Consider the following 25,221-nt stretch of genomic DNA (forward strand, 5'->3'; position numbering starts at 1 on the left):
TGTGTCCCCGAACAGGTGTCGGAGTGTGGCGAATAGGGGCTTTTCACAGTTGCTTCATTGCAGAGTTAATTCATAGAATTTACAGTGCAGAAGGAGGCCATTCGGCCCATCGAGTCTGCACCGGCTCTTGGAAAGAGCACCCTACCCAAGGTCAACACATCCACCCTATCCCCATAAACCAGTAACCCCACCCAACACTAAGGACAATTTTGGACACTAAGGGCAATTTATCATGGCCAATCCACCTAACCTGCACATCTTTGGACAGTGGGAGGAAACCGGAGCACCCGGAGGAAACCCACGCACACACGGGGAGGATGTGCAGACTCCGCACAGACAGTGACCCAAGCCGGAATCGAACCTGGGACACTGGAGCTGTGAAGCGATTGTGCTATCCACAATGCTACCGTGTTGCCCTGATGTCAGCCTACTTGTGACACTAATAAAGAATATTATGTTCTGAAGGTTAGTCTTTGGATTTCTCTTCCACAGGGAGCAGTGGAGTCAAGGGGGGTGTCATTGAATATATTGAAGCACAAGTTGGACAGATATTTTATTGACAATGGACTTAAGGGTTATGGGGTTCAGGCAGGAAAATAGAGTGAAAGCTGAGATGAGGAAGGATTTTTTCACTTGAGGATGTGGTGAAGCTTTGGAATTCTCTACCCCAGAGGAATGTGTAGTCTCAGTCATCAAGTATGCTCAAGACAAATATTGATAGGTTTCTAGATGTTTAAGATATCAAGGGATATGGGGATCGTGTGGGAAAATGGTGCTGAGGTAGATCGGCCAAGGATCTCATTGAATGGATGAGCAGACTCGGTGGGCCGAATGGCCTACTCTTGCTCCTATTCTAATCTCTGTGTCCTGGTCAGGAAGCAGTGAGCTGAGCTTGGATCTGTTAATCAGCCTGAATCAGCACCTTCAGGAGAAATGGGAGGATGAATATTAGATACAGCAGAGTGAGAATGGAGGGAGATTGTGTGGGATGGAGATTTACAGCTTTTGGAGAACGAGAGACTAAATAATGTTCCATAGAAACTAGAATTATCTGTTCTGAATTTCTATCCTGTACTAACAATGATGACTTTTGAAAATTGTTTTTAAAGGATATTGGAAGGGGAGGAATTATAGACAGAAATCTCAAACATCACGTCTCGATGTGACAAACTCGCTCGATTCCTTCTAATCCGAATATCATCGGGCTCTGAATATCATCGACGAGAAGGAGAAATGTTTGTCTGATCTGTCGGCTTCAAAAGATTTTAAATGTGAGCGTGACTTGGAAAAGCACCGAGACCCACACAACACACAACCGAGTGAGAGTGTTCCAGTGAACTGACTGTGGAAACATCAGTGTGACTGGAAAAGCACCGAGACCCACACTACACACACCCGACTGAGAGACTTCCAGTGAACTGACTGTGGAAAGAGTTTCAGCGGGTTGCACAAATTGAAAAAACACCACACCATTCACAGTGAGGAGCGACAGTGCACATATTCTGTGTGTAGCCAAGGCTTCCAGTGATTGTCCAATCTGGAGAAACACGAGGAGACCCAAAACATGGAGAAACCGTGGAAATGTGGGGACTGTGGGAAGGGATTCAGAGCCCCATCCGAGGTGGAGATTCATCAACGCAGTCACACTGGTGAGAGGCCATTCACCTGCTCTCAGTGTGGGAAGAGATTCACTCAGTTATCTAACCTTCACATACACCAGGGGGTTCACACTGGAGAGAAGCCATTCACCTGCTCTCAGTGTGGGAAGGGATTCACTCAGTTATCCAGCCTGCAGGTACACCAGCGAGTTCACACTGGAGAGAAGCCATTCACCTGCTCTCAGTGTGGGAAGAGATTCAGTCAGTTATCCAGCCTGCAGTTACACCAGCGAGTTCACACTGGAGAGAAGCCATTCACCTGCTCTCAGTGTGGGAAAGGATTCACACAGTTATCCAGCCTGCAGGTACATCAGCGAGTTCACACTGGAGAGAAGCCATTAACCTGCTCTCAGTGTGGGCAGAGATTCCGTGCTTTATCCAGCCTGCAGACACACCAGCGAGTTCACACTGGGGAGAAGCCATTCGCCTGCTCTCAGTGTGGGAAGGGATTCATTCAGTTATCCAACCTGCAGACACACCAGCGAATTCACACTGGGGAGAGGCCATTCACCTGCTCTCAGTGTGGGAAGGGATTCATTCAGTTATCCAACCTGCAGACACACCAGCGAGTTCACACTGGGGAGAGGCCATTCACCTGCTCTCAGTGTGGGAAGGGATTCATTCAGTTATCCAACCTGCAGGTACACCAGCGAATTCACACTGGGGAGAGGCCATTCACCTGCTCTCAGTGTGGGAAGGGGTTCATTCAGTTATCCAACCTGCAGATACACCAGCGAGCTCACACTGGGGAAAGGCCATTCACTTGCTCTTAATGTGGGAAGGGATTACATTGAAAATAGGAGCTGGAAAAGGCCATTTGGCCCTTTGCACCTGCTCTGCCATTCTTTATGATCATGGCTTATCATCCAACTCAATAGCCCAATCCCGCTTTCCCCTCCATATCCTTTGATTTCCTTCGCCCTAAGTGCTATATCCACCTGCTTCTTGAAAACATACAACGTATTGGCCTCAACTATTTCCTGTGGTAACAAATCCCACAGGCTCACCACTCTCTTGTTGAAGAAATTTCTCCTCATCTCTGTCTAAATGGTCTACCCCGTATCCTCAGACTGCGACCTCTGGTACTGTACACTCCCACATTGGGAAAATCTTTCCTGCGTCTACCCTGTCAAGTCCTGTTACAATATTTTAGGTTCTATGAGATCCCTCATTCTTCTGAACTCCAAGGAATACAATCCCAACCGATTCAATCTATCCTCGTACGTCAGTCCCATCATCCCAGGAATCTGGTGAACCTTTGCTGCACTCCCTCGAGAGCAAGAACATCCTTCCTCAGATAAGGAGACCAAAACTGCACACAGGTATTCTAGAAATGGCCTCGCCAAGGCCCTGTATAATGACAGCAAGATATCCCTGCTCCTGTACTCGAATCGGCTCGCAATGAAGGCTAGCATACCGTTTGCCTTCTTTACCGCCTGCTGTAGCTGCATGCTTACCTTCAGTGACTGGTGTACGAGGATACCCAGGTCTCGTTGCACATTCCCCTCTCCTAATTTATGGCCATTCAGATAATAGTCTGCCTACTCGTTTATGCTACCAAAGTGGATAACCTCGCATTTCTCCAAATTATACTGTATCCGCCATTCATTTGCCCACTCACTCAACTTGTCCAAATCACACCGAAGAATCTCTGCATCCTCCCCACAGCTCACCCTTCCAAGCAACTTGGTGGCATCTGCAAATTTGGAGATATTTCATTCTGTTCCTTCATCTAAATCCTTAATATATGGGGTGGCACAGATGTTAGCACTGCTGCCTCACGGTGCTGAGGACCAGGATTCAATCTTGCCCAGGAACACTGTCTGTGTGGAGACACATTCACCCCATGTCTGCTTGAGTCTCACCCCCATAACCCAAAGATGCGCAGGGTAGGCGGATTGGCCACGCTCAATTGCCCCTTAATTGAAATGAAAGAATTGGGTACTTTAAATATTTTAAAATATCATTAATATATATTGTGACTCTGTGGGGATCGAGCACCAATCCCTGCCGTACCCCACTAGTCACTGCCTTACAATTTGAAAAAGACCTATTAATTCCTATACCTTGTTTCCTGTCTGCCAACCAGTTTTCTATCCATCTCAATACAGTACTGCTGATCCCATGTGCTTTAATTTTACTCACTAATCTCTTCTGCGGGACTTTGTCAAAAGCCATCTGAAAGTCCAAATATACCACCTCCACTGGCTGCCCCTCATCAACTCTACCAGTTACACCCTCGAAGAATTCCAGTAGATTTGTCAAGCATGATTTCCTCTTCATAAATCCATGCTGCTTCTGTCCGATCCTGCCACTGTTTTCTAAGTGCTTTGCTATAAAATCTTTGATGATGGATTCTAGAATTTCCCCCACTGTCGATGTCAGGCTTACTAGTCTATAATTCCTTGTTTTCTCTCCATATCACTTTTTAAATAGTGAGTTACATAAGCCACCCTCCAATCTGCAGGAACTGTTCCAGAGTCTATAGAATCCTGGAAGATGACCACCAATGCATCCACTATTTCGACAGCCACTTCTTTAAGTACTTTGGGATGCAGATTATCAGGCCCTGAGGATTTATCAGCCTTCAATCCCATCAATTTCCCCAACATCATTTCTCTCCTAATATTGATGTCCTTCAGTTCCTCCCTCTCACTAATTGCGGCGTTCCCCAACATTTTTGGTATCTGATATGTGAAATGAATGAAATGAAAATCGCTTATTGTCACAAGTAGGCTTCAAATGAAGTTACTGTGAAAAGCCCCTAGTCGCCACATTCCGGGGAGGCTGGTACAGGAATTGAACCCGCTCTGCTGGCCTTGTTCTGCTTTACAAGTCAGCTGTTTAGCCCACTGTGCTAAACCAGCACCTCATTTGTGAAGACAGAACCAAAGTATGTATTTATTTTCTCAGCCATTTCTTTGTTCCCTATTATACATTCCCCTGTTTCTGATTGTAAGGAACCTACATTTGTCTTCACCAATCTTTTTCTCTTCCCTTACCGATAGAAACTTTTACAATCAGCCTAATTTCCTGTTTTATGCCATTCCCAACATCACCACTGCAGTTTGGGGATCTATATAGGATGCCCACTAATGTTTTTGCCCCATGGTGTTTCTCAGCTCTCCCCAGCTCTTCCACATTGTCGGAGCTAATATCCTTCCTCATTATTTTCCTCTTTAACCATGGGCCTCGTGGGTAGCACAGTGGTTAGAACTGTTGCTTCACAACGCCAGGGTCCCAGGTTCGATTCCTGGCTTGGGTCACTGTCTGTGTAGAGTTTGCACATTCTCACCGTGTCTGCTGGTTTTCCTTCAGGTGCTCCGGTTTTCTCCCACAAGTCCTGAAAGACTTAGGTGAGTTAGACATTCTGAATTCTCCCTCATTGTACCTGAACAGGTGCCGGAATGTGGCGACTAGGGGGTTTTCACAGTAACTTCATTGCAGTGTTAATGGAAGCCTACTTGTGACAAGCATAAAGATTATTATTAACCAGCACTGCCACTCCACTGCCTTTTCTTTTTTGTCTCTCCTTCCTAAATACTGAATATATTCAGTTCCCATCCCGGGTCATCCTGCAGCCCTGTCTCCATAATCCCGATTATATCACACCAGTTTACATCTTATTTCCGCAATTCACTTGGTTATGCCGTCCGCAGTCATAACAAGGTGTTCACACTGGGGAGAGGCCGTTCACCTGTCCTCAATGTGCGAAGGGTTTTGTAATTCATCGCACTTTCTGAGACACCAACAAGTTCAGAACTGATTACAGGGATTGGATTCTGCTGATATTGTTTCTGTTCTCAATTACATCCAGGACTGCATTTTGTTCATTCTGTTGGTCAATGGGGATGGTCAGAGGACTGGCCGGTCTCATGGCTTCGTCTCCAGTGGGCTGATTCTCTCTGAGCCTTCTTGCGAATATCTGGTTGCACATTTCACAAGGATCAAAGAGAGAAAGGGTGTTTGGAGGTTAGATGTTTCATTCTCTTTTCTGTTTGGAAACCCCAAAAATCATGCCACATTGCCATGAAGATGGGCTATGGTGGTTAGATGGTCCTTTTGTTTAATTTATCTTGGCGCTTCTCACAGAAAAAAACTATCAGGTTATGAGGTGCACATACCGGCTGAGGTTAGCTATGGTCTGTGTCAGTATTTATGCTCCACGTGATCCTCCACCCACCCCTCTACATCTCCCCTATCAGCATCTCCTTCTATTCCTTTCTCGCTCATGTATGTATCTAGTTTTACATTCAATGTATTCATGCTGTTCACCTCAACCACTAGCTGTGGGAGTGAGTTCCAGATTCTCACCACTCGCTCGGTAAAGAGGTTACTGCTGAAATTCCTATTGGATTATTGAATTTCATTTTCATTTCATTGAATCCCTTCATAATGTTAAAGACTTCCATCAGATCACCCATCGGTCTTCTCTTTTCCAGAGAAAAGCAGCCCCAGCCTTTCCTGAGTGTTAAATGTTCTCAGTTCTATATATTATGAATCATTGTTGCACCTTATCCAGTGCCTCTATTTCCTTTTTCTAAATGGAGATCACCAATGTTGACAGAGCTCCCAGTGTAGTCTAACCCTGGGTTTAAACAAGTTGAACATTTCCTACGTGCTTTTCAATTCTATCCCCTTAGAATGGAATCCTATATATGGGCCCCACATTTTAGGAAAGATGTGAAGTTCTTAGTTGAAAATTGAAAAATTGAAATTGGAAATTGAAAATCGCTTATTGTCACAAGTAGGCTTCAAATGAAGTTACTGTGAAAAGCCCCTAGTCGCCACATTCCGGCACCTGTTCGGGGAGGCTGGTACGGAAATCGAACCATGCTGCTGGCCTGCTTTCAAAGCCAGTGATTTAGCCCAGTGTGCTAAACAGCCCTATAGTTAGGATGTAGAGGACATTAACGAGAATGAAATGGAAAATAAAAATCACTTATTGTCACAAATAGACTTCAAATGAAGTTATTGTGAAAAGCCCCCAGTCGCCACATTCCGGTGCCTGTTTGGGGAGGGTGGTACAGGAATTGAACCATGCTGCTGTCCTGCCTCAGTCTATAAAGCCAACTATTCAGCCCTGTGCTAAAGCAGCCACTTAGATGGCACCAGAGATGAGGATAAGTGACTCCAGTCAGTTGGAGTGAATGGAGCAGCTGAATTTCTCTCCTGAGATCACAGCATCTGGAGGGTGGGGAATGGCGCCATTCAGTCTTGTGCGATTATGTCGGCTCTCTGTGGAGGAAGCCAGTCTGTCCATTGCCCCGTTCTATCCCCAAATCTCTGTTGGTTTATTTCTCTCAGTAACCGTCTAATTTCCTATTGAAATCCTTCCGTCATCTCTGCAACTCCGACCTCATAGGCAGTAGGTTCCAGGTTGTTCCCACTCCCTTCACATGGACACAAGGCTGCTGGAGCACAGAGGAGTCTATTTGGCCCATTTATTCCATTCCAGCTCTTTGTACAGCGACCCATTTGATCCCAAAGTTCGATTATTTTGTTTTCTTTTCAGAATGCATTAAATTCCCTTTTGGAAGTTACAGTCCAATGAGATTCCAGCACCATTTATGGACAGTGCATTACAAATCACAACAACTCGCTGTGTTTTACAACAAATAATTGTGCATATGGTGTGTCTGGATTTTCGTAGAATATTCAAAATGGTGTCAATGACATGGTTCTGGCACAAAATTAAGACTCAATCTTTATCAATTAATCTGGTGAGGACACCGAGTGTAATATATCCAAGTTTGCGGACAATTAGAACAAATGTACATTTCTATAAAACCTCACTCCCACTGCACCTCCGAAAGAGTTTTAAAGCCAATGGAGTACTTTTGAAATATATTCACTGTTGTAATGTAGGAAGCTAAGTACGCATGTGTAATCACATTTAGTTTTTAAATTGTTATTTTCATTATAAAAAAAATTTAGAGTACGCAATTCACTTTTTCCAATTAAGGTACAATTTAGCGTGGCCAATCCACCTACCCTGCACATCTTTGGGTTGTGGGGGTGAGACCAACAAAACCACGGGAAGAATGTGCAAACTCCACACTGCAGTGACCCAGGGTCGGGATTGAACCTCGGACCTCGGCGCTGTGAGGAAGCAGTGCTAACCATTGCGCCACCTTGCTGCCCGTAAATTGTTATTTTCATAGTGTATTCACTGGCCTTAGTAATAAGGTCAAGGAAGCCCTTTTATACCTCTTAACACGTGCCTTTCTGCAGCCATTTCACCTTCTGTACCTTTTCTATATTAACTATGTATTGATTTAATTGCAAAAAACAATAATTAAATTCAAGTTTATTCAGTAGTGAACATTGATTATGATCAGTGAATTGGTGTGTTAGGTCATTATATTGCAAAGACTAGATCTTTTTTTAAAAAATAACATGACCAACCAAAATGTTTACAGAAACTGCAGGGCTATCAGAATTTGTTTGAAAAAATAAATTACTTGATAATTTTGAGAAGTTACGAGATGTGATGATTAAGCCTGTATATAATATTACATGTACTCAGCAGTGTGACCTCCCACCAGTAGTTGGCGTCAGGCATCAGTCAGGTGACATCCGGCTACCAGCAGAAGGTTGTCAGGCGTACACGAGGCCAGTCGCACATAAGGGTAGTTCCAAGAGAGTCCAATGTAACTCTGTGATAACTTAGTCTGTATAGCATTCTGATCGTTACCTTACCACATGTACAAATGATACACTAACTGAATTAGAGGAAATGTTAGAGATTTAACTGAACCACATTTTTGAAAGATTCGGCCTTCAGGCTGGAGAAACAGGAAAAGCCACTCAGGAAGATGAGGAAATCCAGGCTCAGTGCGGATTTGCTGTCACCCCTCCTTTCTTATACATGAATGGTATTTAGGCTGCAAAACGTTTCACACCAAAACACAGAGGGGTCAAATATAAGCAACACATAATTCTCAATTCACTTTCATTTAATTATATTTGACTTTGTTTGAAAGCTGTCTGGTCAAACTGAACAAAGCTCCATGGGATTTCTGTTACCCAGTGAAAAGGTTTCTTTTCTTGGTCAGTCATGTTTGCAATTCATTGATATATATTTCGGAGTTATTCAGAGTGAAGACTCGAGAGCTAGTCAATTCAAAATGAAGTCATATATAACAAGTAAATATACAGATGTTCAACATTATATAATGAAACAAATGTTGAGTAACATTGGTGGAAATTTTCTGTAGGAAGATAAGAATGATGCATTAATGATTGAACAGAGCACTATTCCGTTAGATATTTGCTGAACAAATGCTAAAGTTCAATATAAGTTCTATATCTTATGGTCTTACAAATTGACACATCTGTTTGAAAGGAACAGCTGTCTTCATGTAATAAGTGACCCGGCCTCCCAGCTGAACCATTGAAAGCTACAGCAAGACTGTGCAGTTGAACATTGCACAAGTCCGTTGGTACTGTGCTTCCAGCTGTTTCTGTAGCATGGAGGTTATCACATTCACCTAACGCGCAAAAGGTGTCTGGTTCAAAACTGGCGGAAGCATTAAATGCCTCTCATTTATGATGTGGAGATGCCGGCGTTGGACAGGGGTGGGCACAGTAAGAAATCTTAGAACACCAGGTTAAAGTACAACAGGATTGTTTCGAATCACTAGCTTTAGGAGTGCAGCTCCTTCCTCAGGTGAATGATGATGTGGGTTCCTCAAACACATATGTAGAAAAATTCAATGATGCCAAATGGTACTTTGAATGCGAGTCTTTGCAGGTAATTAAGACTTTACAGGTCCATGTGGTGCAACTGGAGAGAGGGATAATCACAGGTTAAAGAGGTGTGAATTGTTACAAGCCAGGACAGTTGGCAGGATTTTGCAAGCACATGTAATGGGACATGAATCCAGGGTCCCAGTTGAGGCCGTACTCATGTGTGCGGAACTTGGCCATCAGTTTCTGCTCGGCCATTCTGCATTGTCGTGCATCCTGAAGGCCGAACGCTTACCCGAAGATCAGAGGCTGAATGCCCTTGACCGCTGAAGTGTTCCCCGACTAAGGGAGCATTCCTGCCTGGCAATTGTTGTGCGATGTCCGTTCATCCGTTGTCGCAGCGTCTGCATGGCCTCGCCAATGTACCACGCCGCGGGACATCCTTTGCTGTAGACTGTGAAGTAAATAACGTTGGCCGAGTCGCACCATTACACCTGTTCTCACGTGTAATGGTGGTACCTATATTGATGATCTGGCACGTCTTGCAGAAGTTGCCATGGCAGGATTGTGTGGTGTTGTGATCGCTGTTCTGAATGCTGGGGTGTTTGCTGTAATCAATGGTCTGTTTGAGGTTGCGCGGTTGTTTGGAGGCAAGCAGTGTTGATGGCCTTGGCAAGATGTTTGTCTTCATCGATGATGTGTCGATGGCTGCAAAGAAGATATCGTAGTTTCTCCACTCCAGGGAATTCATCAGGCGAATGAGGCACCGGGAGTTTTTCAACAGACACCAAGAAGCCTACGGCGAACCCAATGAGACAACCAATGAACCGGAACAGCAGACTGAGAGATCTGTGGGACTGGAAGATCCAGCCAGCAGGAAGGGCTGAAAAACCCCACCCATTGAAAATGAAATGAAAACGCTTATTGTCACAAGTAGGCTTCAAATGTGAAAAGCCCCTAGTCGCCACATTCCGGCGCCTGTTCGGGGAGACTGGTGCGGGAATTGAACCGTGCTGCTGGCCTGCCATGGTCTGCTTTAAAAGCCAACGATTTAGCCCTGTGCTAAACCAGCCCCTGAAACAATCCGATCAGTTGATTCTACAGCTCCTCTTCCACTAAACCAGTCAGCCACCAGCCCCTGAAACAATCCGATCAGCTGTTTCTACAGCTTCTCTTCCACTAAAACACTCAGTAAAACTGCCTCGAAGACCAAATTCTGAACTCACATCTTTCCCCTCTTTTCCTGCTATCTCCCATCATGCTCTCTCAGCGCTCATCTTGTCTGTGAGACTTACCCTTTGCTCCTTTGACCTAATTCTCACAAAACTGTTTAACATCCAACTTCCACAATCATAGAATTTACAGTGCAGAACAGGCCATTCGGCACATCGAGTCTGCACTGGCCCTTGGACAGAGCACCCTTCTCAAGCCCACACTTCCACCCTATCCTCATAACCCAGTAAACCCACTTAACCCTTTTGGACACTGAGAACAATTTAGCATGGCCACTCCACTGAACCTGCACATCTTCGGACTGGGGGAGAAAACCGGAGCAGCCGGACTAAACCCACGCAGACACAAGGAGAATGTGCAGACTCCGCACAGACAGTGTCCCAAGCTGGGAATCGAACCTGGGACCCTGGAGCTGTGAAGCAACTGTGCTAACCAATGTGCTACTGTGTTGCCCCTGATTTATTAGATTCAAGTTCAAATACAAGCCACAATGAAGCATCTGCCGTGGTGGGGTTTGAACCTGCATTCTCAGAGAATTGTGCTGGATCTCAGCATTAATCATCCAGTGACAATACCACTACACCATCACCTCCCCAGTCAAGCGCTTTGCAGAGCTCATCCGGGACCTCTCGCATTTTGGAAACCCCCTAAGCGAAAATCATACCCACGGTTTTGACGGTATCTCCATGGAGTCAGTGTCTTTGTCCGTTTCCTCTTTAGACAATCAAGTGAAGCTTGGTCCTCACACAGAACACGTATATGGTTTCTCCCCTTCGTAAATGGTGTGATGTTTTTTCAGGCTGTAACTGGTTAAAGCTCTTTCCACAGTCAGTTCAGTGGAACACACTCACTCAGGTATGTGTGTCTTGGTACTTTTCCAGTCACACTGATGTTTGAAATATTTTCCCACAAACAGAACAAACATTTTTCATTCCACATTTAAAGTCTGAGGATATTCAGGTCCTGATCAATTGAGTGACACTGTCAGATCTTAATGTGATATTTAGTTTGTGTTTCCTGTCTGAAAATCGTCTCCTAATGCCCTGTAAAAGGAGTTTACAAAGGTCACACTGTCAGTACAGGATAGAAATTCAGAAGTTAGTTCCAGTTTCTGCGGAACATTTTAGTCTCTTCTGTCCCCAAAGCTGTAACTCCCCGTCCCACACACTCTCCCTCCTGCCTGGGCTGAAATCCAAATAAAGTATTAGATCATTGTTTCTGTATCCTTTTCCCAAAGATATATAATTAGACGTAAGAATATGCTTTATAAGTCACTTGATTCATGAGTTGTGACAGACATAATCTGAATCACCCTGACTGTCCAATTAGAATAATAGATGTGAACTTTGTGTCCAGAACTGACCATGTGGAGATTTGACGAGCAATCGGGAAGGTCGTTTCTCCAAATCTTCTAGGGTTTCCTTTGTTCTTCCTCTCCCTCTCATAGAATTTACAGTGCAGAAGGAAGCCATTTGGCCCATTGAGTCTGCACCAGCTCTTGTAAAGAGCATCCTACCCAAGGTCAACACCTCCACCCAATCCCCATAACCCAGCAACCCCATCCAACACTAAGGGCAATTTTGGACACTAAGGGCAATTTAGCATGGCCAATCCACCTAACCTGCACATCTTTGTACTGTGGGAGGAAACCGGAGTACTCGGAGGAAACCCACGCACACACGGGGAGGATGTGCAGACTCCACACAGACAGTGACCCAGCCAGGAATCGAACCTGCGACCCTGGAGCTGTGAAGCGATTGTGCTATCCACAATGCTACCGTGCTCTCGAACTAAGTTCTCCCGGATATCAGATTTAGGGCTCATTCTGGTTCTCTTCCTGCTGACTAAATAACTTCAATCAAATATGGAGAAGACTGAATCCACGGTTCGGTCACTGCTCCAATCTCCATTCCTGACATACCGACTCTATCCCTCTCCCCGATTCTAATTACTCCGCAACGGTTTTAAGTTCCCTCGGCCCAAGCACTGAATTCCCTCCCTAAACCTCCCCGTCTCCACCTCACTTACCTCCTTTCAGACTCTTTAAAACTCACCTCTTTGACCAAGTTTTTGGCCACCTGTCCTAATATCTCCTTTTGTGTCTGGGTGTCTCACTTTGTTTTATAATGTTCCTGTGAAGCTGACTGGGATGATTTATGATGTTAAAGGTGTTATATAAATAGAAGTTGTTGACTGTAACCCTGACATCCTGTTTTACAATATCCCATTTTACAACAAACTCTGTCTCTGATGTTTTGCCCCCTGCGGGTTTGCAGCCTCTATAAAGACGGCTGCCGTTAACTCAGGCCTGTCACCGGGAGCAGGCCGCAGCTGTCACCCCGCTCGATACAAACCCGGGCCCGGAAATATCTTATTGGGGTTTGGAACCTCTCCCGGATTTCAGTGAAACGGGCCGACCCCAGCATAGGCACTGCGCATGCTCCAGCTCACAAGGCCCAGAAAGTGATTGACGGCAGCTCTGTTCCAATAGGAAGAGAGGGGTAGGCCTGGAGGACCGAGTGGTTGCAGCGGGTCTTCCAACCAATCGGAGTGAATGAGAGGCGGGGCTGAGCCCGCTCTCCTACGTGAGGCTGGAGCATGCGCAGTACCGATTACAACTCAGGATTCAGGGGGTTGGGTGGAAATTGTGAGCCGCTCAAATTCGGTTTGGTGAGTCATGAGGGAGGGATGGAGCCGGCGGATGGGTCGGGAGGCTTCACAGACATTCCGTGTAGACCGAAGCCCCGAATACGAAGTGAGGATACAGGAGCTGAAGCCGGCGAAAGCTGCTCGGGCTTTTCCCTGAGACAGGCCCGGGTGGCCGGGCGCATGCGGAAGGAGCGAGAACCCAGGATTTGCTCCGCCTCCCATTCACTCTGATTGGCTGGAGGACCAGTCGCTCTTGTTCGGTCCTCCAGCCCCGCCCCCTCTTCCTATTGGCTCGAAACTGCCGTCAATCAGTCCCCCGGCAGTGTGAGCTAATGCAAACCCTTCACCGTCATTGTCAGCTCCCTGGTTTGCAGCTGCGGAGCTTCTCCCTCCCGGGAACAGGCCCAGGTTAACGGGCACCATCCTGCTTCACACACTGGAGGGTGGTTCACATCACAGGAGGGGGGATAATAAATAAGAGCTTACACTTTGCACTCAAATCAGTGAGGACTCTGATCTCTGGCAAGGAAGGAAACCCTGGCAGGTGGGCGGGGAGGGTTCACAAACACCCGCTGGAGGCCCCAAACCCCCAATAAGACCCATTGGTTTTATTGTCAGTTTGCAGACAGGAGCTGGAGAACTGAACCCAGGCAGAGGAGGGGGAGGGAGAAAACTGGGAATGGAGGAAAGAAATGGTGCAGATGGTGAGATGGGTTTGGATTTCAGCCCAAGGAGGAGGGAGAGTGTGTGGGACGGAGATTTACAGCTTTGGGGGAACGAGAGAGGGAAAAATGTTCCAGAGAAACTAAAATTGTCTGTTCAGAATTTCTATCCTAGACTGACAGTGATAGCTTTTGTAAACTTTTACAGGGGGTTAGAAATGGAGAATTTGCACACAACAAACTGAACCCAACAGAAAGGTTTGTCTCTTTGTGAATTCTATCCAGCATTGACAGTGATAACTTTTATAACATGAAAGATTACAGCTCTCAGGAAAGATTAAATGGAGTGGAGCCCTTTTTCTATCGACAATAATAAATGAAGCAGTGACCTGCTATAAATCTTTTACAGTAAGAAGTCTTACAACACCAGGTTAAAGTCCAACAGGTTTGTTTCAAACACGAGCTTTCGGAGCACGGCTCCTTCTTCAGGTGAATTCACCTGAAGAAGGAGCCGTGCTCCGAAAGCTCGTGTTTGAAACAAACCTGTTGGACTTTAACCTGGTGTTGTAAGACTTCTTACTGTGCTCACCCCAGTCCAACGCCGGCATCTCCACATCATAAATCTTTTAAATTATCAGTAGTTTGGAGAGGGGCAATGTGAGAGAGTGACCATCAATAAACAACATGTCATAAATACAAGATAGTTACAAATAAATCCAAGGGGGCAATACAGACAAATTTATTTATCACAGGTTCAGAATGTTCAACTCATTACCATGGAAAGGAGTTGAGGAAAGTGCTGAGATGTTTTCAAAAGGAAACGGGACAAGCACATGAGTGAGAGAAAACTGAATCAAAAATCAGCTGAAGGGCTGAGATTTGATAGGTGTGACAGTCGGAGATAGAACATAGAACAGTACAGCACAGAACAGGCCCTTCGGCCCTCGATGTTGTGCCGAGCAATGATCACCCTACTCAAACCCACGTATAAGTGGCAACCAGAATTGCACGCAATATCCAAATACGGCCGCACCAGAGTTTTGTGCAGCTGGAACATGACCTCATGGCTCCGAAACTCAATCCCTCTACCAATAAAAGCTAACACACTGTACGCCTTCTTAACAACCCCCTCAACCTGGGTGGCAACTTTCAGGGATCTTTGTACATGGACACCGAGATCTCTGCTCATCCACACTACCAAGAATCTTACCATTAGCCCAGTACTCTGTCTTCCTGTTATTCCTTCCAAAATGAACCACCTCTCACTTTTCTGCATTAAACTCCATTTGCCACCTCTCAGCCCAGCTCTGTAACTTATCTACATCCCTCTGTAACTTGTAACATCCTTCTGCACTGTCCACAACTCCACCGACTTTAGTGTCATCTGCAAATTTACTCACCCATCCTTCTACGCCCTCCTCCAGGTCATTTATAAAAATGACAAACAGCAGTGGCCCCAAAACAGATCCTTGTGGTACACCACTAGTAACTGGAATCCAGTGTGAACACTTCCCATCAACCACCACCCTTTGTCTTCTTCCAGCTAGCCAATTTCTGATCCAAACTGCTAAATCACCCTGAATCTCTTGCCTCTGTATTTTCTGCAATAGCCTACCGTGGGGAACCTTATCAAAAGCTTTACTGAAATCCATATACACCACATCAACTGCTTTACCCTCATCCACCTGTTTGTCACCTTCTCGAAGAATTCCATGAGGTTTGTGAGGCACAACCTAACTTCACAAAACCGTGTTGAGTATCTCTAATCAAATGATTCCTTTCCAGATGATTATACATCCTATCTCTTATAAACCTTTCCAAGACTTTTCCCACAACAGAAGTAAGGCTCCCTGGTCTATAGTTACCGGGGTTGTCTCTACTCCTCTTCTTGAACAAGGACACAACATTTGCTATCCTTTAGTCTTCTGGCACTATTCCTGTAGACAAAGATGACTTAAAGATCAAAGCCAAAGGCTCAGCAATCTCCTCCCTAGATTCCCAGAGAATCCTAGGATAAATCCCATCCGGCTCAGGGGACTTATCTATTTTCACACTTTCCAGAATTGCTAACACCTCCTCCTTATGAACCTCAAGCCCTTCTAGTCTAGTAGCCTGTATCTCAGTATTCTCCTCGACAACATTGACTTTTTCCTGTCTGAATACTGACTAAAAATATTCATTTAGCACCTGTCCTATCTCCTCGGACTCCACGCCCAACTTCCCACTACTGTCCTTGACTGGCCCTACTCTTACCCTAGTTGTCCTTTTATTCCTGAAATATCAATAGAAAACTTTAGGGTTATCCTTGATCCTACCTGCCAAAGACTTTTCATGTCCCCATCTGGCTCTTCTAAGCTCTCTCTTTAGAGCCTTCCTAGCTAACTTGTAACTCTCGAGCGCCCTAACTGAACCTTCATGTCTCATCTTTACATAAGCTTCCTTCTTCCTCTTGACAAGTGTTTCAACTACTTTTGTAAACCATGGTTCCCTCGCTCGACCACTTCCTCCCTGCCTGACAGGCACATACTTATCAAAGACATGCACTACCTGTTCCTTGAACAAGCTCCACATTTCAATTGTGCCCATCCCCTGCCGTTTCCCTCCTCATCCGATGCATCCTAAGACTTACCTCATCGCATCATAATTGCCTGTCCCCCAGATATAACTCTTGCCCTGTGGTATATACCTATCCCTTTCCATCACTAAAGTAAACGTAATCGAATTGTGGTCACTATCACATCCTGTAAGTTAATTTTTAAGAAATGTTATTGAATTTTTTGAAGATGTGACGAAGGTAGTGGACTATGGAGTATGGACTATGAAGGTAATGTCTATGGATTTTATCTATATGAACTTCCAGAAGGCATTTGACAAAGTTCCACATGAGAGACTGTCAACTAAAGTGGAAGGCCCGGGGGTAGTGTCTTGGTTGGGTGACCTGTACGACTTCCTGTGATTAGAGAAGAGAAGATAAAGAATGAGTTAAGGGGCTCTTTAGGGGGGGGTTAAAAGACAGCTGAGGAATGTTTGTGACCGTGTTTGAGGGGCTGTTTGTTGCAGGGGAGTGGGGGTGAAAAAGCGGAAAAATCTGTACAGACTGTACAGTTGATTGTTGGGAAGTATGTTTAAGGAGTGTTTGTTCGCTGTAAACTGTTTTGATACATGTTTGTAATAAAATACATTTAAAAAACGTGGAAGTCCATGAAGTTGAGGGCAAATTATTGACATGGTTAGGAAATTGTTTAGCTGACAGGCGAACGAGGGTGAGGATAATTGGTAAGTATTCTAATTGGTATGATGTGACTCGTGGTGTATCACAGGGATCTGTGAGGGGCCTCAATTATTCACACTATTCATTAATGACTTGAATGATGACATAGAAAGATGAATCCAAATTTACTGGTGGTACAAAGTTAGGTGACATTGTCGACAGTCCAGATGATTGCATAAAATTGCAAGGAGATAGTGACAGACTTGGGAAATGTGCAAAAGTGTGGCAGATTGAATTTAATGTCAGCAAGTTTCAGGTTACCCATTTTGGACCGAAAAGGATAGAGCAGAGTACTTTCTAAATGGATAGAGATTACATACAATTTGTGTCCAAATAGACTTGGGGTTAAGGTGCACAGATCCTTAAAATGCTATGAACAAATGTAGAAAATGATCAAAAGGCTAATGGAATGCTAGCCTTTATATCTAGAGGATATCAGTACAGAGACACATAGCTTATGATGCAACTATACAACACCCTGTTTAGACCCCACTTGGAATACTGTGAGCAGTTCTGGGCACCACACCTCAGGAAGGATATATTAGCGTTGAAGGGATTGCAACATATGTTTACAATAATGATAACTGGACTACAGAGGTTAAGTTACAGGAGAGATTACACAAATTAGGCCTATTTTACATGAATTTAGAAAGTTAAGGGGTGATCTGATCGAAGTATTCAAGATACTAATAGGGAAAGACCGAGTAGATAAAAATAAAATAATTATACTGCTGGGCAATTAGAAAACTAGGGGGCAGAGTCTAACGATTCAGGTGAGACAGTTCAGGAGAGGTGTTTGGAAACACCTCTTCACTCAAAGGTTCATGGTAGCACAGTGGGTAGCACTGTTGCTTCACAGCTCCAGGGTCTTGGGTTCGATTCCCGGGCTTGGGTTACTGTCTATGTGGAGTCTGCACATTCTCCCTCTGTACGCATGGGTTTCTTCCTGGTGCTCCGGTTTCCTCCCACAAGTCCCAAAAGACGTGCTGTTAGGTCATTTGGACATTCTGAATTCTCCCTCTGTTTACCCAAACAGGCGCCGGAATGTGACGACTCGGGGCTTTTCACAATAACTTCATGATAGTGTTAATGTAAGCCTACTTGTGACAATAAAGATTATTAAATTAAGTTAGGTTGGTAGAGGTTTGGAACTCTGTCGCACAAAAAGCAGTTGAAGCTAGAACAGTTGTTAATTTTAAATCTGAGATAGATAGATTTTTGTTAAGCAAAGATATTCAGGGATATTGACAAAAGGCAGGTGTATGGAATTAGGCCACAGATCAACCGTGATCTCATTAAATGGGGGGACAGGCGTGAGGGGATGAATGGCCTACTCTTATACTTGTGACCTTTCAAAGATCTAGAACAGACATGATGGGCCAAATAGTTTCCATCTGTACGATATCATTCTACAAGTGAATATTCAGTATCATAGACAGAGAGAGGAATCACTGACTGTGTGATTGGAGCTAGCCAGAGTCAGCACCATCAGTAGAGGAGAGAGAGAGGGAAACACATAAAAGCCTTAAAACCTCTGCTCTTCTTGGATGCAAAAGAGAACTTTCAGAAATCATAGAATTTACAGTTCAGATGGAGACTATTCATCCCAGGGAGTCTGCACTGGCCGTTGTACTCTTTCCACACACCCAACTTAAGCTCACGGGAAAGGGAAACTGCTGGAAAATCTCAGCACGTCTGGCAGCATCTGTAGGGAGAGAAAAGAGCTAACATTTAGAGTCCGATGACTCTTTGTCAAAGCTGACGACTCCACCCTATCTCCGCAGCACCACCTAATCTTTTGGACACCAAGGGGAAATTTAGCCCCATATGGAACATAGCAGATCACCAATTCACAATTTGAGATTTTTAAACTAATTTCTCTCAATTGGTAACAAAGTTTTTGTTGTATTAAATGTTTGAGCTTTCAATGGTGCGGTTAGTAGACTCGATGGGCCGAGTCTGCACTGTAAATTCTATGACTCTATGAGTACCCAACATTTCCCGCGACTCTGAATGTGCCCTCGTCCCGCAACAGGAGCCAGTGCGCAGGCGCATTGCTGTACCTGGAGCATGCGCAGTATCACTTTTCTGGGAGCCCTGCCAGTGCGGGAACGGTTTATTTTTCTGCAGGTGTGAGTCGGGGCGGAGAGAGGAATGGAGCCGGGTACCGCGGGTGGGGCGGAAGCGGAGGTTTTATAAACACCGGGTGCAGGTCCCAAGACCGGAATAGGATCCGGCAGGTCGCATGTTTGCAGCTGTGGAGCTTTTATCGGGGATCAGGCCCAGTTCCGCCGCCATCGTCATCCAGCGGGTAGCAGAGCGCATGCGCGGACATCCTGCTGCCAATGGAGAGAATCAGAATCCCAGCAAAAGGAGCCATTCGGCCCATCCAGTCTGCACCCTACCTGGGAAAGAACAGCCTACCTACCCCCACACCCTATACCCATAACCCCACTTAATCATTTGGACACTAAGAGCAAATTTAGCATGGCCAACCCTGTTAAACTGCACATCTTTGGTCTGGCAGAGCTTTAGGGTTCCAGTGACCAGGAGAGAAATGTTTGTCTCATTGAGAAAGGTACAGGTTAAAGGCCGCTATCTTTAGAGGAGGGAGGTTCTGTAGGGCACATGTGCGGCCATCCCAATAACAGAAGGATAAGATCAGAATTTGAAGCAGAAAGAGGCCACTTGGAATATCAAGGCTGCTCTGCCATTCAGTAAACTCATGGCTCATCTGATCATTGTCTTAACTCCATTTTCCCTTGCCCCCATCCTCCCTAACATTTTGTCTGCCTTGTAGGTAAAAATGTACAGAACACAACCTTTAATATACTCAATGGCCCAGCCTCCTCTGCTCGCTGGGGGAGAGATTTCCACCGGCTACTGGTCCTCTGAAATAATTAATTGCTCCTCATCAAACTGTCCCTGCAATTCTTGATTCACTATTGAGAGGAAACATCTTTTCAGGACTTACCCTGCCAACCTCCCTCAGAATCTTATATATGCTTCAGTAAGATAATGTCTCATTTATCTATTCTAAATGGCAATGAGTATATGTGTAACCTGCCCAACTTTTCCTCATAAAACAAATCCCTTCATGTGAGGAATCAACTCAGCGAATCTTGCCCAACCTGCTTCCAACGTCAGCAGATCCCAGTTTACGTAATCCAATGCTAGGATACAGGAGGAGGGAATGTTATGAATTTATATACTGGATTGAATGATGGATTTTGGAAACTTGTTTTACAGGGGGTTAGAAGAGGAGGATTTTCACATAGCAATCTGAAGTCAGAAAAAATGTGTATCTCTTAATTTCTAACCACAAATGACAATTATAATCTCTTTTTATAGTTAGGAGCTTTGAAGATTGTGATTTCCTCAAATTCCAGTGCTTCTGATATCTTTCCAGCTGCAGGTCCAGCAGGAGGTTTTAAATTTGAAAATGGTGAAATTGTTCCAGAGGTGAGTATTATTGAGCATTCATAATTTAGAGTTTTCAGTGTTGTGCTTTGTTATCTGTGCTCAGGTTCCAGGGCTCTGGGGCAGGTTTGGCTCCTTTACTGTGGATCTGAATCCGTGTTCACCCATTGCTCTGTTTCAGCTTTGCTCTCCCTGAACACATCTCTGCCATTGTTTAACTTCTTCCTCTAATAGTGGGTTTATTTTAACCATGTTTGGTATTTTACTGTGATGTGGGTGGATATTGCTTGTGAACGTTGGTCTCTAGGCTCCAGGAGAGCTCCTTTTTCCACAGAATCATTTAAACATTACAGTACAGGTGAAGGCCATTCAGCCCATCATGCCCATGCTTTTTGCAAGAACTAATCAGCCCCTCCCGCTCCTCTGCTCTTTCCTCCTATCCCTGCAGCGTGTTTTCTTTCCAGGGTCTTGTACATAGAACATAGAACAGTACAGCACAGAACAGGCCCTTCGGCCCTCGATGTTGTGCCAAGCCATGATCACCCTACTCAAACCCATGTATCCACCCTATACCCGTAACCCAACAACCCCCCCTAACCTTACTTTTTAGGACACTACGGGCAATTTAGCATGGCCAATCCACCTAACCCGCACATCTTTGGACTGTGGGAGGAACCCAGAGCACCCGGAGGAAACCCACGCACACACGGGGAGGACGTGCAGACTCCGCACAGACAGTGACCCAAGCCGGGAATCAAACCTGGGACCCTGGAGCTGTGAAGCGATTGTGCTATCCACAATGCTACCGTGCATTTGTTTTGTTGTTTCAGTTTGGCTAGAGTGGAGATGGAGGAGAAGCTTCTGGGTTTTACCCTGAGGAATTTGACCCCAGTTTGGAGCAATGATTTCAGATTTAAAATTGTCAAGGGAGTAGATTCCAAGGGAGATTGGGTTGCTAAACTGACATTTAGAAACAAGTTTTTCTGGAGGTGATTTTGATCTATTTTTATGTACATATTTTGTCAAATTTATTCTTGGGATTTGGGTGTCACCAACAAGACCAGCAGCAAATATTGCCAATCCCCAGTTATCTGTGGAGAAGATGATGTTTTGCTTTCTTCAACCACCGCAGTCCGTGTTGTGAAAGGACTCAAACAATGTTATTAGATAAGGAGTTAGAGGATTTACACCCAGCCATAATGCAGCAATGCCAAAAATGCCCAAGTCAGTGTCAATGATTTGTAGTTATATACGTTTAACATATTAACATTTTCAAAGACATTTCACAGAAATGGCAGAAAGCAGCATTTGACACTGAGCCACATGACGGGATATTAGAGCCGGTGACCGAAAGCTTGGTCAAAGAAGATTTTCAGGATTTTCAATGAGGTTCCGAAATGGAGAGATTTAAGGAGGAAATTCCTGAGGCCCAGGGAACTGAAACAACAGCCAGCAGTGCTGGTGTGATTGAAATGTGGAATGCTCATGATGCTGCAATGAGATGTGCACAGATATCTCGCAGAGTTGTGTGACTGGAGGAGATTTCAGAGAGAGGGATGGTCACTCCCAGAGATTCATGGTCGGAAGCCCAGTTTGGGGTCAAAGATGGCAACCGTGTTGTGAAGCTGGTTCAGCTTCAGACAGTTGCTGGAGAGAGGGATGGAGTCAGTGGTTTAGAGAGTGGAATTGGTATCAGGATCACTGTATATTATGTATATCTTCATGTATGAATCTCTCTCTATATATCACTCTCTATCTCTCTTCACCCCTAGTGTCCAAACTCTTGTACAGTCTCTGCCCGGGTGGCAGGTTCCCTTCGCTGAGGACATCACTGAACCAGTTGGGTTTTTATGACAATCCAGCAGTTTTCATGGTCACTTTTTCCCAGTGCCGGACCCACAAATGACCAGATTGATTCAGCTCAATTTCACAACCTGCCTTTGTGTTCTTGTGGGTTCTCTCTCACTCCCTATTTAATGTTTTAAATCAATTTCACAGGCTGTTACAAGGGGAGAGTTTGCAGTCAGAAAACGAAAACCAAACATCACATCAGGATCAGACGGAGTTGCCTAATTTATCATAACCTGAATATGATCGGATTTTAAACATGGAAGAAAAAAGCACCGTTCACAGTGAAGAGAAACCGTACAAATGTTCTGTGTGTGGGCGAGGCTTCAGCCAATCATCAAGCCTCTCGAGACACAAGTGCAGTCACAACAAGGAGAAGTTGTCGAAATGTGGGGACTGTGGGAAAGGATTCACTCATTCATCCGCCCTACAGAATCACCAGCGAGTTCACACTGGGGAAAGACCGTTCATCTGCTCCAAGTGTGGAAAGGCATTCACTCAGTCCAGCAGCCTGCGTTTACACAAACTCACTCACACTGGGGAGAGACCTTTCATCTGCTCAGAGTGTGGGAAGGGATTCACTCGATCATCAAACTTGCGAGTACACCAGCAGGGTCACACTGACGAGAGGCCTTTTAAATGCTCAGACTGCGGGAAGTGCTATAAAAGTTCTGGACAATTGATGTCCCATCAACGTGTTCACAGTGATGAGAGACCATTCCGGTGCTCTCGCTGTGGGACTGGGTTCAGACGATCAACAAACCTGACTGTACACCAACGTGTTCACACTGGGGAGAGACCATTCACCTGCTCCGTGTGTGGGAAGGGATTCATTGATTTATCCACCCTTTTGAAACACAAGCGCTTGCACACTGGAGAGAGGCCATTCACCTGCCCTGAGTGTGGGAAGGGATTCACTCAGTCAGCCAACCTGCTGAGGCACCAGCAGATTCACACTGGAGAGAGGTCATTCACCTGCTCTGATTGTGGGAAAGGATTCATTGAGTTACCCAATCTGCTGAGACACCAGCAGGTTCACAAGTAACTACTGTGATTTGATTTTGCTGTTACACAGATCCAGGACTGAACCATGTTTACTGGGATCTGTTTTTGTTCTTCTTCCTCTTTCCCCCTCTCCTGTCAATCACACATTCCTCTCCCAATCCCCATGTATTTCTGTCTGAGTACGCCGCACCTTTCCATCTGATCTTCAACATTTCTCTTCTTCCTCCTGACAGTCCCATGTCCATCATTTGCCTCACATTTCCTCCACAGTAGATATCCAAACCATTTCAATCCCTTCTCGGCTACAGTCTTCAACCAGTTATTGTTCCTCTCTTCTTGATGTAGTCCAAGTTCCTGCATGATATAACAAGGCCAGTCTCACAGTTGTCTTATTGATTCTTCCTTTTCAGTTTCAATGACAATTTTCTGTCACATAACATTCCGTCGCACTTCTTCCAATTGCTCCAACCAGAGCTCATCTGATTCTTCATTTCCAAACTTCCATCTTCTCTCACATACTAGAAGCTACTCACTTTCTCCAAATCTTCACCCATAATCTTTACACCTTCACTCTGATCCCCTTCCCTAATCCCAGTGTCAGCTACACCTTCACTCTGATCCCCTTCCCAGTGTCAGCCCATAAATTGGGTCTTTGGTTCATTGCTGACTTTGAGGAGGGTTGCATGGTGGCACAGTAGTTAGCTCTGCTGCCTCACAGTGCCAGGACCTGATTCAATTCCGGTCTTGGATAAATGTCTGTGCGTAGTTTGCACGTTCTCCCTATGTCTGCGTGGGTTTCCTCCGGGTGCACTGGTTCCCTCCAACAGTCAAACCACGTGCAGGTTAGGTGGATTGGCCACGATCGGCGCGTGGGGTTATGGGGATAGGGTGGGTGAGTGGACCTCGGTAGTTTGCTCTTTCAGAGGGTGCTTGCAGACTCGATGGGCTGAATGGCCTCTTTTTGCACTGTAGTCATTCTGTGATTCTAAATCTGTCATCCTTATCTGGTCTGTTCAACCATTTCTCTCTCCACAGATGCTGCCAAACCTGCTGGTTTTCTGTTTTCATTTCCGATTTCCAGCATCCGCAGTATTTTGCTTTTATTAAATACACTCGTTTTGTTACATTGCCGTTCCCGATATTTCTCTGTCATTTGTCTCAAAACGTACCTTTGGAATCTGTTTCTATTGATGTTAATAAACTCGATCCCAATCATTGTGTTAATATTCTGGATAAAAATCAAATAAATCAGCTTTGTCTTGAATAGCCAGTGTCAATCATTTTAATATCTCTAATACAAGTTAGTTCCTTTATCCTCTCCTTCATCCTCAGCAGGTGTGAGGAGCTGATGGAGCTTCTTTGTCACTAAGATTGAGACAATCTGATCAGCTGTCTCTGCTGCTTCCCTCCCTTCCACTAGCCCAGCAGTTCAAAATTGCTCTGAAGATCTGCTCAGCCCTGGCCCTAAACTGTCGTCTTTCTTTTGTTTCTCTCCATGTCCCCCCCCAGACCTCATAGTGTCCCTGAGACCCACCGTCCATTCGATTCACTCTTTCCCACTAAACTGACAATCACCCAGAGAGTTCTGGCGGAGCGCAACTTAATGGAGAATGGAAGATGGGAATCAGTCAGGAGGGCATTGGAATAGCTGAACCTGGAAGTAACAAAGAGACGGGAATTTCAGCAGTAAATCGGCTGATGCAGGATGGAGCTAATTGTCTTACAGAGGTGAAAAGAGGTCATCTCAGTGATGGAGAGGACATGGAGTCAGTAGCTCAGCTCA

At 45.1% G+C, this 25,221-nt stretch overlaps 1 protein-coding gene across 1 annotated transcript; it reads left to right on the forward strand.

Moving 5' to 3' along the window:
• Positions 1-1,891: 1,891 nt before the first annotated feature.
• On the forward strand, positions 1,892-24,264 carry LOC119960700 (zinc finger protein 229-like; the record flags this gene model as incomplete). Its single annotated transcript, XM_038788314.1, has 2 exons — positions 1,892-2,427; positions 22,827-24,264. Coding segments are annotated over 2 exons (1,188 nt in total), but the record flags the coding sequence as incomplete, so codon positions are not given.
• Positions 24,265-25,221: the final 957 nt, after the last annotated feature.

The sequence above is a fragment of the Scyliorhinus canicula genome, unplaced genomic scaffold (assembly GCF_902713615.1).
Source record: "Scyliorhinus canicula unplaced genomic scaffold, sScyCan1.1, whole genome shotgun sequence".
Lineage (NCBI taxonomy): Eukaryota > Metazoa > Chordata > Chondrichthyes > Carcharhiniformes > Scyliorhinidae > Scyliorhinus > Scyliorhinus canicula.